This window comes from Erythrolamprus reginae, chromosome 5 (genome assembly GCF_031021105.1).
Source record: "Erythrolamprus reginae isolate rEryReg1 chromosome 5, rEryReg1.hap1, whole genome shotgun sequence".
In the NCBI taxonomy this organism is placed as follows: Eukaryota; Metazoa; Chordata; class Lepidosauria; order Squamata; family Dipsadidae; genus Erythrolamprus; species Erythrolamprus reginae.
The window spans coordinates 33,913,599-33,926,875 of NC_091954.1; the positions used below are offsets into that span (position 1 = coordinate 33,913,599).

The 13,277-nt window shown below is 44.6% G+C and overlaps 1 protein-coding gene across 1 annotated transcript in view; it reads left to right on the top strand.

The window, feature by feature from the left end:
* Positions 1-13,277, top strand: part of LOC139167639 (putative lysosomal acid lipase/cholesteryl ester hydrolase) — a 39,859-nt gene that overhangs the window by 18,305 nt on the left and 8,277 nt on the right. The window contains exons 7-9 of the mRNA XM_070752320.1: positions 1,244-1,390; positions 11,125-11,196; positions 11,716-11,787. Coding sequence (XP_070608421.1) covers positions 1,244-1,390; positions 11,125-11,196; positions 11,716-11,787 — 291 coding nt within the window. The remainder of the gene's footprint in view (positions 1-1,243; positions 1,391-11,124; positions 11,197-11,715; positions 11,788-13,277) is intronic.

A 13,277-nucleotide genomic window follows, 5' to 3' on the forward strand; every position in this document is an offset into this window, starting at 1 on the left:
AAATTCTATTAAGAGTGAGCAATCATATGACTCTAGTGTATATTGAATCAAAAGTAATACTTTCTCTGTGTCTTGTTCTCAGTTCCTTTTTAGAATACGACTCCCTTCTAAGCCCCTTCCCTACCCACCCTCGAAATACAAGGCCCAAGTTGATGTTAGAGAAAGACAACTTCTGATTAAATATTAGGAAAAACTTCCTAATATTTATTTAGAGGTTACTAGTCCAACCACCTGCCCATAGCAGGAAATCCTAGGTCACTCTGGATAAATGGCTGCATAGTCTTTTCTTGAATACTTTCAGTGATAGAGCATCCAAAACTTCAAAAGGCAAGCTGTTCCACTGATTAATTATTCTCACTTTCAGGAAATTTCTCCTTAGTCATTGTTCTGCCGGGCTCTCTGATAGGAGCCTCCCGAAAAGTCAAGGGTACAAATTTCAGACACACACACGTTTGAAAATTCAAAACAATGTTCTTTATCACAAAATTCAAAATAAACAAAGCACTCTTTTTGTATTGCAAAGAGCACTCTTCCCAAAACAACCAGGTAGTATCTACAATTTCCCTTAAGCAGTCATTAAGTACTTAGCTAGCACCTGTGAAGAAACTTCACACCCCTTCTTCTTCCAACGAAGTGAGACACACACACATGTTGTTCTGCTTTGGTTTCAAAGGTGTGAAAAAGCAACAAAGTCCAGCAACACAAGATTCCTGACGAACTCCAATCAGATATTCTTCCAGAACAGCCAAACCCACATTCTGCTATTTATAGCAGCAGCCCTAATTACTGGAGCCCCACCCAAACACAGGTGGCCACCCTTATTTCCTGTAATATGTTCTTACTTGGTCTCTTCTACGCATAATTCTGCGCTTGCGTGGGTCCAAAACGTCATCATCTGAATCAAAGGAAGATAAGGGAGATTGACTGCCTGGGCTGTGTGCCAAGCCCTCCTCTGCCGAGTCACTCCCACCTTCTTCTTCGTCCGAGGAATCTAAATTCTGAACTGATTCTGTCAGCAATAACACAGGCCTGTGACATGTTGAATTTCCCCCTGCATCTACCTCCCCATTCCCTGGGGCAGGAGCTGGGCCAGAGCCAACCATAACAGTCATGGAGAAATTTCTCTTTAATGATCTTCCACTCATTACTTATGATCCAGCCCTATGGTTTTATGTTAATCATATTTAGAAGCATTCTTATTTTCCAGCAAAGGGACCTATGTTATACTATTCTTACTTTGCAGGAAATATTTGGAACGAAGGAGTTTTTCCCCCAAAATGCTGTAATAAAATGGCTTGCTACCAAAGTGTGCAGTCATGTTGTACTTGATGACCTTTGTGGCAACATTTTCTTTCTCCTCTGTGGATTTAATGAAAAAAACCTAAACATGGTAAGAATGTGAATTAAAGAGCATAAATGTATAAACTCTGTGGTGAAATGAAATAAATCTGTAATTTAAAAAAAAAATAATATTGTGCATCTTGTCACACAGGCAGATATTCTTCTCTAAGCTTATATCTCAGCTATTTGGTAAAAGACTGAGAATCTTACATAGCTTAAGAATGGCAAGATGCTCAAATGCTAAAGAATTCCTCAAGTGAAGTTGAACTATTTTTCACTTGCCTAAATTAATCTAGTTCAGGGGTGTCAAACCGGATTTCTTGGAGGGCCAGATCAGTACTCTAGTTTTTCTCCGTGGGCCAGACGGGGGAGGGGGAGGAGATGGGACAGATGGCCTACTACTGCACCCTGCTAGCCAAATTTGAATATGGGGGTTTGGGTGCAGCCACTGTGTACCCCATTTTCAGCCTGGATATCCTCCTGCAGCACCCTACTTGCCAAAACCGATTTCGGGTGGAAGAATGCTATGCTAAAAGGGGATACATAGGGCCATCCATGTCCCTTTCGGGTGTCCTGTTTTGGCCAACAGGGTGCTGCAAGAGGCTGTCCAGGCTGAAAATGGAATGCATGTGAGTTTCCTGCAACCTGTTTCTGCTAGCAGAGGCACCATGGATCAGTCCTTTGCTATTTCCTGGCCAGCCCTGTTCAGCCAGATCTAAGTACCCAGCAGGCTGGATGTGGTCCATGGGTCTTGAGTTTTACAGCCCTGGTGTAGGTCATTCAAAAAATACTCGGATCAGCCCTTCTTAGCTTTTTTGAGATTAGCCAGGGTCAGTTTGTGTGTGTGTGTGTTTTTGCTGAATTTGAAAATTAGGGGAGACTAGGATAGATCTATTTCGGCCTTATTTTGGCCTCATCAGCTAGCCATACCCCTACTGGGACTTGAACTTGCAACCTTTGCCTTGTAAGGCAGAGAATTAACCTCTAGGCTACAGTATCCAATCCCTTCAGCTCTGTACCAGGGAAGGGTTATATGTGTGTGTGTGTGTGTATGTGTATGTATATGTATATATATATATCGTCATCTTCAGGCTGGTGTTTCTGTACACACACACACACACACACACACATATATATATATATTTGTTTTCGTAGATTTTCACGGGTACAGGTATGACGGTCTTGGTATATTCGGGTTTCTTCCCGTGTAGGATTTGGAAATTTCTGGCGACGTTTCGACGAGGTCCCACTCGTCATCTTCAGGCTGGTGTTTCTGTCCTTGTTCTAGAACAAACACTGGACAGAACAAGGACAGAAACACCAGCCTGAAGATGACGAGTGGGACCTCGTCGAAACGTCGCCAGAAATTTCCAAATCCTACACAGGAAGAAACCCGAATATACCAAGACCGTCATACCTGTACCCGTGAAAATGGTATATGTATGTAGATTGTTCTGAGTTCGGGTTTTGCCCCGTGTAATATTTTGAGTGTCTATGCGACGTTTCGGTGAAATCACATTCACCATCATCAGGCTGAAGTTGTAAGCTTCGTGCTGCTGTAAATATATTTGTATATTTACAGCAGCACGAAGCTTACAATTTCAGCCTGATGATGGTGAATGTGATTTCACTGAAACGTCGCATGGACACTCAAAATATTACACGGGGCAAAACCCAAACTCAGAACAATCTACATACATACATACATACATACATACATACATACATACATACATACATATATATTTCCTATGGAATTTGTGAGTTGCACAAAGGCCTGGCCAGTTTCTTGCCATTCCCCCTTTAATCCCAGCCATTTCTGGGATTAAAGCTACCAGAGGAGCCTTTCGGTGGCGCTTAAGGAGGCTTTGGCAGCCCAGAGGGAACGGAGAATTTTCCTTTCTCTGGACACTTCGCGCCCTTGCGCTGCCTCCCATACACCCAGTGCAAGGTTGTCTCTCAGAGCATCTGGCCGTGGAAAGGCAAAAGGGGGCCCTTCGCCCCAGCCGGATCAACTCGTCTTCAGCCAAACTAAGGAATCACCACAGTGAAGGAAAGGTGCCGGCTACAAAGCGAGTGAGCGAGAGGAGAGGGGAGCCCTTCAACATGGGAAGGAAGAGGAAGCAGGTAGCAGCAGCAGCCGCCTTTTTGTCAAAAGAGCGGGAGGTTCCCCCCTCTTGCCCGCCTGGGTTTCTCTCTCTGGCACAGTGTATGGGAGGCGCATGCTGCTCCTCACCCCCTCAAAATCCCTCTTTTTCTTTATAAGCCTTAAAGTTTTGGGTTTTTTAAAATTCCCCTCACCTTACTTCTTTCTTCGGTAGTGACTGTCCTGCTCCTCTTCTTCCTCCTCCTCCGCCCACCCAAATTCCGAGCTTTTATTTCTTTCCTAATGGGCTTCTACTTACAAACCTTAAGAACCTGGTCACAGAACGAATTAAGTTTTTAAGCAGAGGTACCACTGTGTGTGTGTGTACGTGCATGTGCGTGCGTGCGTGCGTGCGTGCATGCATGCATGCATATATATATATATAAAATTTTAATTTTAAAAATTCAGCAAAACATGTGTGTGTGTGTGTATATATATATATATATATTTTTCTTATGTCGGATCACCATCCTAGTCTCCCTTAATTTTAAAATTCCAGCTAAAAATACATTTAACATATATATATACATACATACATACATACATACATACATACATACATACATATATATATATATATATATATATATGTAGATTGTTCTGAGTTCGGGTTTTGCCCTGTGTAATATTTTGCATGTTTATGCGACGTTTCGGTGAAATCACATCCACCATCATCAGGCTGAAGTTTCCAAGCTTCGTGCTGTTGTAAATATATATATATATAGCGTGTATATATATGTGTGTGTGTGTGTGTGTGTGTGTGTGTGTGTATATGTATATATTTCCATGCTGCCCAACTCCCTAGGGACTCAGGGCGACTCATAACAAAAATAAACATGGATCAATATAAAATATTTCAATTTAAAATAATTGCAGCCATCCATACATTCATGGGCTGACCTCGCTAGTAAACACACACACACCCTGAGGTCAATGGCCCCAGGCCTGTCGGAAAAGCCAGGTCTTTCTGGCTTTCTGGAAGGCCAATACATTGGGGGGGGGGGGAAGTGTGGATCTCAGGAGGTAGCTGATTCCAAAGAGTTGGGGCAACCACAGAGAAGGCTCTCCCCTGCGGACCCACCAGCCGACACTGTTTAGCTGATGAAACCCAAAGAAGACCAATCCTATGGAATGTAACTGGTCGCTGTGAAGTATGTGATAGAAGGTGGTCTTGAAGATACTCTGGCCCTGAGCCATGTAGGGTTTTAAAGGTAATAACCAACACCTTGAGTTGTGACTGGGTCACCCATAGGAAGCCAGTGCAGCTCACGAAGAATTGGTGAAGTGTGGGTGTATCTGGGTGCAACCACCACAGCTCAGCAGCTGCATTCTGGAACCAACTGTAGTCTCTGAACATTCTTCAATGGTAGCCCCATGTAGAGCTGATTGCAATAATCCAGCCATGGGGTGATAAGGGTGTGAGTGACTGTGAGAAGAGCCTCTTGATCCAAGCTGGGTTGTAACTGGTGCACTAGTCAAACCTATGCAAAGGTCCCCTTAGCTACTTCTGTCAGGTGTTGATATAATCTTAGCTGTGAGTCTAGGAGGACACCCAAATAGTGAACCTGTTTTGAGGGGGTTAATCAAGGAAGGACAGTCAACATAGTCCTTTGAAGGCAGTATCCACAGCCACTTGGTCTTGTTGACTTCCATCCAGACCTTCACCTCGTCCAGACATCGGCACATTACATCCATTGCTTCACTGAACTGACATGGGGAGGGGAGATATATAGCTGGTTGTCATCAGCATATTGCTGAAACCTCACCCCATGTCATTGGATGATCTCACCCAGTGGTTTCATGTAGATGTTAAATAGTAGGGGAAAGTCCTGAGGCACCCCCCAAATGAGGCATCTAGAGGTCAACATCTGCCCTGCCACTAACATGGACTATGTACTATGCACATAACAATTGGGTTTAATAATATATAAACAAGCAATATATAACAATGAATGCTTGTATGTATTAAAGCACTATGGCTTTAGAGTTAGTGTTGCAGATTGCCATGAGAGGGAGCTAGAAGCGTGATTCTCTCTGCTATTTCTGTTATTTGTTTGTTTGTTTGTTTATTTATTTATTTATTTCATTTTTATGCCGCCCTTCTCCTTAGACTCAGGGCGGTTTACAACATGTTAGCAATAGCACTTTTTAACAGAGCCAGCATATTGCCCCCACAATCTGGGTCCTCATTTCTCTATTTGGTATTGCCGATTCATTGTGACTGCTGTAGTAAGAACTGTGTGTTCAATGATAGTTTATGAATTTGTAAGCTGAACAAGTAAGGCTTGTAGTATTGTTAATGTAGTAAGAGTTATTGACTGATTTGACTGTGCATGACTGGACTGTTTAACTTGACTAAAGCAAATACTGTACTATTTTATACACTTTAATGTATCTGGTTTCGTATGACTGAACCATTACTCATTATCTCCTGACTGACTGCTGGGTATCTGCTAGAACTCCACATTTCCTTTGTGTATGTTCATCCTTGATAACTCAGGGTTACTCTGTATACTCCTTAACAACTGTGATCGACCAGAGAGGTAGGAGGAGAGCCACTGTAATACGGTGCCTTCTAATCCCAGCTTCCTTAGTCAGCACAGAAGGATACCATGGTCAATGGTATTGAAAGCCGCTGAGAGGTCAAGTAGCACCAAGATAGAGCAATCACCCCCATCCCAGGCTCGCCAGAGATCATTCATCAGAGAAACCAAAGAAGTTTCTGTGCTGTTGCCAGGCCTGAAACCCAATTGAAAAGGGTCTAGATCAGGGGTCCCCAAACTTTTTACACAGGGGGCCAGTTCACTGTCCCTCAGACTGTTGGAGGGCCGGACTATTAAAAAAACCGTGCGGCTTTCTTAATGCCGCCGCCTTGAGGGAGGAGGAGGAGGTGAAGTGGAGCAAGTCCCCAACTCCTTGCCAAGTTTTCTCTTTCTCTCTCTCTTCCTTCCTCTCCTTTTATTCCTCTCTCTCTCTTTCTCTCTCTGTCACTTTCTTTCTCTCTCTCACTCACTTTCTCTGTATCTCTCCCTCTTCCTTTCTCTCTCCCTCTCTATTCCTTTCTCTCTTTTTTTCTCTGTCCCTCTTTCAATCTCTTGCTTTCTTTCTCTCATTCTGTTTCTATCTCTCCCTCTTCCTTTCTCTCTCTCTCTATCTCTCCCTCTTTCTTTCTTTCTTTCTCTCTCTCTTGCTTGCTTTCTCTGTCCCTCTCTCTCTCTTGCTTTCTCTCTCTCTCTTGATTTCTTCCTCCCTCTCACTCACTCTATCTCTCCCTCTTCCTCTCTCCCTCTATCTCTCCCTTTCCTTCTCTCTCTCTGTCCCTCTCTTGCTTGCTTGCTTTCTCTCTCTCTTTCTCTTGTTTTCTTTCTCTATCTTTCTCTCTCTCTCTTTCTTTCTCTCTGTCCCTCTCACTTGATTTTTTCTCTCTCTCACTATCTCTCCCTCTCCCTTTCTCCCTCTCTATCTCTCTGTCCCTCTTTCTTTCTCTTTCTTTCTCTCTGTCCCTCTCACTTGATTTTTTCTCTCTCTCACTCACTACCTCTCCCTCTTCCTCTCTCCCTCTCTCCCTCTCCCTTTCTTTCTTTCTCTCTCTCTCTGTCCCTCTCTCTCTTGCTTGCTTTCTCTCTCTCTTTCTCTCTGTCCCTCTCACTTGATTTTTTTCTCTCTCACACTCTTTCTCTCTTGCTTTCCTTCTCTCTTGTTCTCTCTCTCTTGCTATCTCTATTTGTCTCCCCCCCTCTCTTGCTCTCTCTTTTTCTCACTTTCTCCTTTCTTTCTATCTCGCTCTCTGTGTGTTGATCTCTCTCTTACACTCTCTTTCTGTCTCTCTCTTGTTCTCTCTTTCTCTCTTCCTTACCTCTCTGCAGAGGCCGGGGGCAGGGAGGCATGGCACCGGCACATCCACAACAGGCAGAGGCGGTGGCAGCCACGTCTCCCTTCTCCCACTGCTTATGTCTACCACCGGCGCCTCCTGCCAAGTCAGCGGCCAGCGCTGCAGGTTTCTCGGGCGGGAGCTGCCACTTCCCTCCGGGAAGCCCATCCAGGCGGCCGTAGAAAGTGCAATAATCTCTGCACTTTCTACGGCCGCCTGGCTGGGCTGCCCAGAGGGGAATGGCAGCTCCCACCCGAGGAACCTGCAGTGACGGCCACTGGCGGTAGATATAGGTGGGAGCAGGAAAGGGAGCCGCAGCTGGCCCCCCCCTGCCGCGGATGGGCGGGTACTGAGCATCTCGGTTGTGGCCTCTCTGCCCCCAGTCCTCTGCCAGCCCGCCTGGCGTGGAGCGGGGAATCTCGGCACCAGCATTCGTGGCGGACGCGGCTCTTTCTTTCACCCACCGCCGTCGCCTCCAGCCAAGCCGGCAGCAGTCGCTGCAAGTTCCTCTGGTGGGATCTGCCATTTCCCTCTGGCAGCCCAGCCGCGGATGGGCGTGTGCCGAGCATCTTGGTTGTGGCCTCCACACCCCCATCCACCAGCCAGCCCGCCTGGCATGGAGCTGGGAATCTCGGCACCAGCATTCATGGTGGGCGGGCGCAGCTCTTTCTTTCACCCACCGCCGTCGCCTCCAGCCAAGCCGGCAGCAGTTGCCGCAAGTTCCTCGGGCGGGTTCTGCCACTTTCTAATAATCTCTGCACTTTCTACAGCTGCCTGGTTGGGCTGCCCAGAGGGAGTGGCAGCTCCCACCCAAGGAACCTGCAGCGATGGCTGCCGGCGGGAGAAGGAAAGGGAGGCGCGGCCGCCCCTGCCCGCTGCGGATGGGCGGGTGCCGAGCCTCTCGGTTGTGGCCTCTCTGCCCCATCCCCCTGCCAGCCCACAAGGGGATGGGGAGTGCACACACACGTGCAACATTCAGCATAAGAAAAACCTTCGCCATTCAAAAAAAGAAAAACTTTAGCCAGCCTCGCACTTTCGTCACTCCCTGCCCCCAACTCCAACACCCGGCTCCATGTAAAATCTCATGTGCTGCCGCGGGCCAGCTGAGGCAATTTATCAGGGGCGGCCGCAGCTCCCTTTCCTTCTCCCGCCAGCAGCCATCGCTGCAGGTTCCTTGGGTGGGAGCTGCCACTCCCTCTGGGCAGCCCAACCAGGCGGCCGTAGAAAGTGCAGAGATTATTAGAAAGTGGCAGAACCCGCCCGAGGAACTTAATTTAATGCAATAATTTATTTAATTTTTTATTTAATTTGACTTATATGCCATCCACTCCTACGGGGCTCAGGGCAGCTAATCCTTTTTGATAGTTAGTGAAAGCTTTTTAGAGTTCGTTCATAATTCAAACATCCAGCACATAATAGTCCTTCTTTTTTATCACAATTGGACACAAAATAACCAACTTTCTTTGCAAGCCCATATAAATTCTCCCTTCAAGGTTAACAGATAAACAAAAAAACACTGGTAAACAGTCAATATGCAGCTTCTCACCAACAAAATTCTTCTGCCAGCAGATGGCACTACCACACAGTCCCAGAATTTTCTTCTTTTTATTTAGTACTTTTCTTCCATAGCAAAGCAATAAAGTTCAATATTAATTAGAACAATAACTAGTTAATTCATAGTTTATTTAAATCCAAAATTTCCCCATCGCTGATTTTAGTTATAGCCTCCCAAAATATTCAATGCATGTAAATAGAACATTTCCGGTAATTAATTAGCCGCTTCCCCAACTTTCTCTGTAAATCTTCTCCTTTAGTCTTAAGGAAAAAAAAAACCCGGCAAGATAACTTTGCTTAAGTTTCCTTCCTTTCCAGATTACTTCCAAATTTCAAACAATAATCCAATCCTTGCATAACATAGCCGCCAAGGCTAGGATGGCTTGAAAAACCCAAGCCTCTGTGGGGTATACCGACAACCAAACAGATTGCCAATGACGTCCCCTTCTTCACCGCCCCTCCAAGGCGGTTCCATTGGAAACAGGACCCTCGATGCTTGGCCCCTCCCCAGCTGATGCTAGACTTGAAACCCATCTGGACATATCTCTGAGAGGGCAACACACACACCCTCCTGGCCCAGCCAGTTATATATACCAGGTCAGCTCCCTCCTCCAAGATTAAATCACAAACGAGGGGAGCTTTGTTGACAATAGACCTGGCATTAAACAGCAGTAGGTCCTGACATCCCTAGTTAACAGGTGTACTAGCTGAGCCAGAGGGGCCAGAACACATAATTGCTTTGAAACAGCGAGTCCTAGTTCCCCGTTAGTGACCTACCCCTTCAGTTCCTGTGATATCTACCTCTGCCAGTGATGACTGTAATACTCTGGCTCTCCCACCCTTCAGAGATCCCCTCCCCCACCCCATCGGCCTATTCTTCTCCGGCAGGCCACGGCTCACTCATATCAAGCCTGGGGTCGTAACCAGGCCCCCACCTGATTTTGTTTGCACACTCAGCAAGGGGGGGCTCGATCTCTTGTTCCCGGCTCTCTTATTCTTCCAAATTCAATCACTCCAGCCACTCACTCTATCGGAATCATCCACATCTTCATACAAATACCCAAGCACTCCCCCCCCCTCCCGGAGATAAAATATCAATATAAAAAACCAGCAACCAAACCAGCCAGGATTTGTCCTTTCTCTTTGGTGTCTTTGCCACAACAGGCGGTAAAAACATCCTCTGCACCTCCAGGGCTATCTGCAGCCATCCGTCGCTCTCCCTCGTAGCGATGACTGATCCATAGCTCTCCACAGCCCAATAACAAGCCTTGGGAGAGTCGATGGTACAGATGCTGATGGTAAGTGCCCCAGCGAAGATGGCGTCATTGCCCCAAAGGCCCATTTCCCCAAAACAGTCTGCTGCTTTCCCCGGGGAGCCCCACAATAAAGTGTCGCTAAAGCCAGCGTTCTCCTGCGGTAAAGAGACAAGCTGCAGGTCGCCGCCACACGAAATGTGAGACCTACCAGGAGACATCCCCTTGTCTTTAAGATTGCTGGCTCCTGACTATGTTTTGATAGTTAGCTTCCCCTGTAAATTATCCATTGTAAATGGATAATTTACAGTGATAAGATTGAATTAATCCCTTCAATATGTGAGACAATCAATCAATCAGTTAATTGATTGGATAGGGAAAATAAGCAGGCTCCGATGAGGAGGAAAAAGCAGGCTTCAAGTGGGAGAAACAAGCTCGGATGGGAGAAACAAATAGGCTCTGATAGGGGAGATAAACAAGCTCTGGTGAGGGAAACCAGCAAGCTCTGATTGGGGAAACAAACAGATTCTGATGGGGAGAAAAGCAGGCTCCGATGGGAGAAACAAACAAGCTATAAGGGGAAAGAAGCAGGCTTTGATGGGCGAAGCAAACAAGCTCCGATGAAGGAAAGCAAGCAGGCTCCAGTCTGTGATCTTCCAGATATTCCTCTGAAAGAGCTAGTAAAACAAGGAAAACTGACCAATTAACAGTTGGTGGTTGGATAGTTTACCTCACAACAATAATCAGATTCGTGCCTGCTGGTTGAACAGTTGGCAGATGGAACACTCAGGTCCTCAGCGTTCAGTTGGCCTGCATCGTCCCATTAGCCAGTTTGCACTTGGACACCATGGCCAAATGTTAAGTCTTGATGCATTTTCCCCCTTTATATGAAATTTTAAAAAGAAGTAATTGATGTACTTGGTTACAGATTTATCTAATCATTTCAATGTTATTTTCAGAGCCGAGTTGCTGTATATTCAACACACTGCCCAGCTGGAACATCTTCCCAGAATATTCTTCACTGGAGTCAGGTAGGGTTGAAATCCCCAGGCTGATTGGTGAATGCTTGCCACAATGGTGTTTAGGTTATTGGCTTGCATTAATGGGTCGTGATTCTAATGTTAGCTTTTCCCTCTGTTGCAATTTTGCACGTGATCTTCTAAGAGTAAGATCAGTTGAACTTTGGTGGTCTTACTTCTAAGGAAATTCCCTCAGCAGGAAGTGGATGTTAAGATTACTCAATGTCATTATTTGCACTAAATCCTTGATGCTGCGAGAATGGGAAGACTTTGGAAAATGTACGTAGCTGTGTATTTCTCAAGGAATGGGCAGGTGAACAAGTGTTACAGGAAAACTGCTACATCTGATTGTTTTCCTAGGTATAATAAATGTCTCAGAGCAGTAAAGGCAGTAAATGAAATTAAATGAATGAATGAATGAATGAATGAATGAATGAATGAATGAATGAATGAATGAATGAGCAAGCACGCAAGTGAATGAGTGAATATTCTTGAAGGCATACACACTTTTAAAATTAACTTTACTTTCAGGTTATAAAGTCTGGGGAAATGAGAGCATTTGACTGGGGAAGCAGAAAAGAAAATATGGCTCATTATAACCAGGTAAGAATTTCTAAAGGGAGGGGGACTTCCGGTTTCGCTGAGGATCGCAGCGGAGTCTCTTGGCAGGGCTCTGCCTCGAGACCCCTCCAACCCTCCCAGAGGTCGCCCCAGCGCGATCGGATCGAGTCCGGATGGCTCGATCCTAGAAAAGGGGATTCCCCTCTGCCCGGGGAGCCATCGCCGAGGCTCCAGGACAGAGGGTTCATCCTGCAGCTCTGGTGCAGGGAGCACCGGTCCTCTCCCAAGAGGACACGGCCATTGCGATCCCACCTAACCAGTGGGAAGCAAGAAACATCAAGAGAGTAAAAAGCAGAGAAACTGAACAACCCTAATCGAAAAAGGAATATTGCCAAAGAAGCTACAATTAAGGTAAAAGTTTTTTCTATGTTCCATGCTAAACAAGAAGTTTAAAAAAACAAGAAAATTGAATCGGAGTTTAAACAAAGGCGAAAGAGAAAGTTGTTAAAACAACATTGTATCCAGGCGCGAATTAACAGCCGGAACTTATTCTAACCACTTTCACTTGTTTTGAATTGTTGAATTTTTGCAAACAAGGAGATCTAGAAGATTTTAGAATGAGACATTAAAGGATTTATTATTCACAAAATGACATTATTTGGTTGAAAAAAAATTTTTTTCCTCTTTTGAAACATTTTTGAAACATTTGGTTACCGAAAGTTGAAAAATGAAGTCCGGGCTGGGATTTTTCTAGCGGAAGGACCAGACTGCTCACTATTTTCCTACAAATTCTGAATAAACATTTATAAAGGGAAAAAAACCTCTTTTCCTACATTTGAGAACTTTAAAATTTGGATTATCTAATCGACGTTTTTTTTGGATTATTCTGTTGGACTATTTCCATTGGATTTCGTTTGGATTAATAGCGGTTTGTGGATTAACAGCATTTTCGTTGGATTTACTGCGGAGAGATTTCTTCCTGGGCTGTGAGAGACGGACCGACTTCATTTTAACTTCGTGAGATTAAACTGCATTTGCTTGGAAAAAGTTTTATAAATTTTCTAAAGACTATACCCTTCTTCAAAAAACGGAATACCTTTGTAGTACTCATTAAGGTGTTTCTGACAACAAATTAGATCTTCAATCAATTGTTTTTTTTTTTTTCTTGCATTTTCCCTTTGATAATTTCAATTTTTGAATTTTAATTCTATATTACATTATATTACAATTGGTTCTGTTTATGCATTGCTAAATTTTCTTTTGGTCTTTGGTCCCCTGTTCCTCCTAATTGAATAATAGTCTTTAACTCTGATTGTCCCCTTTCTTCACATGTTTTTACCCTCCTTCTCACTTTGCTGACGTTTTTTCCTTATCTTTGCAGCTGTGCTAAACTAATTTCTTCCCCTTTTCCCCCTCTTCTTTTTCACATCTTCTTGATATAAACTTTGACTAGAGTAATAAGAATAAATAAGTTGAGCATTAATTAGATATATTTTAAATTTTAAGTGTATTTGAAATTTAGCCTTTTATTT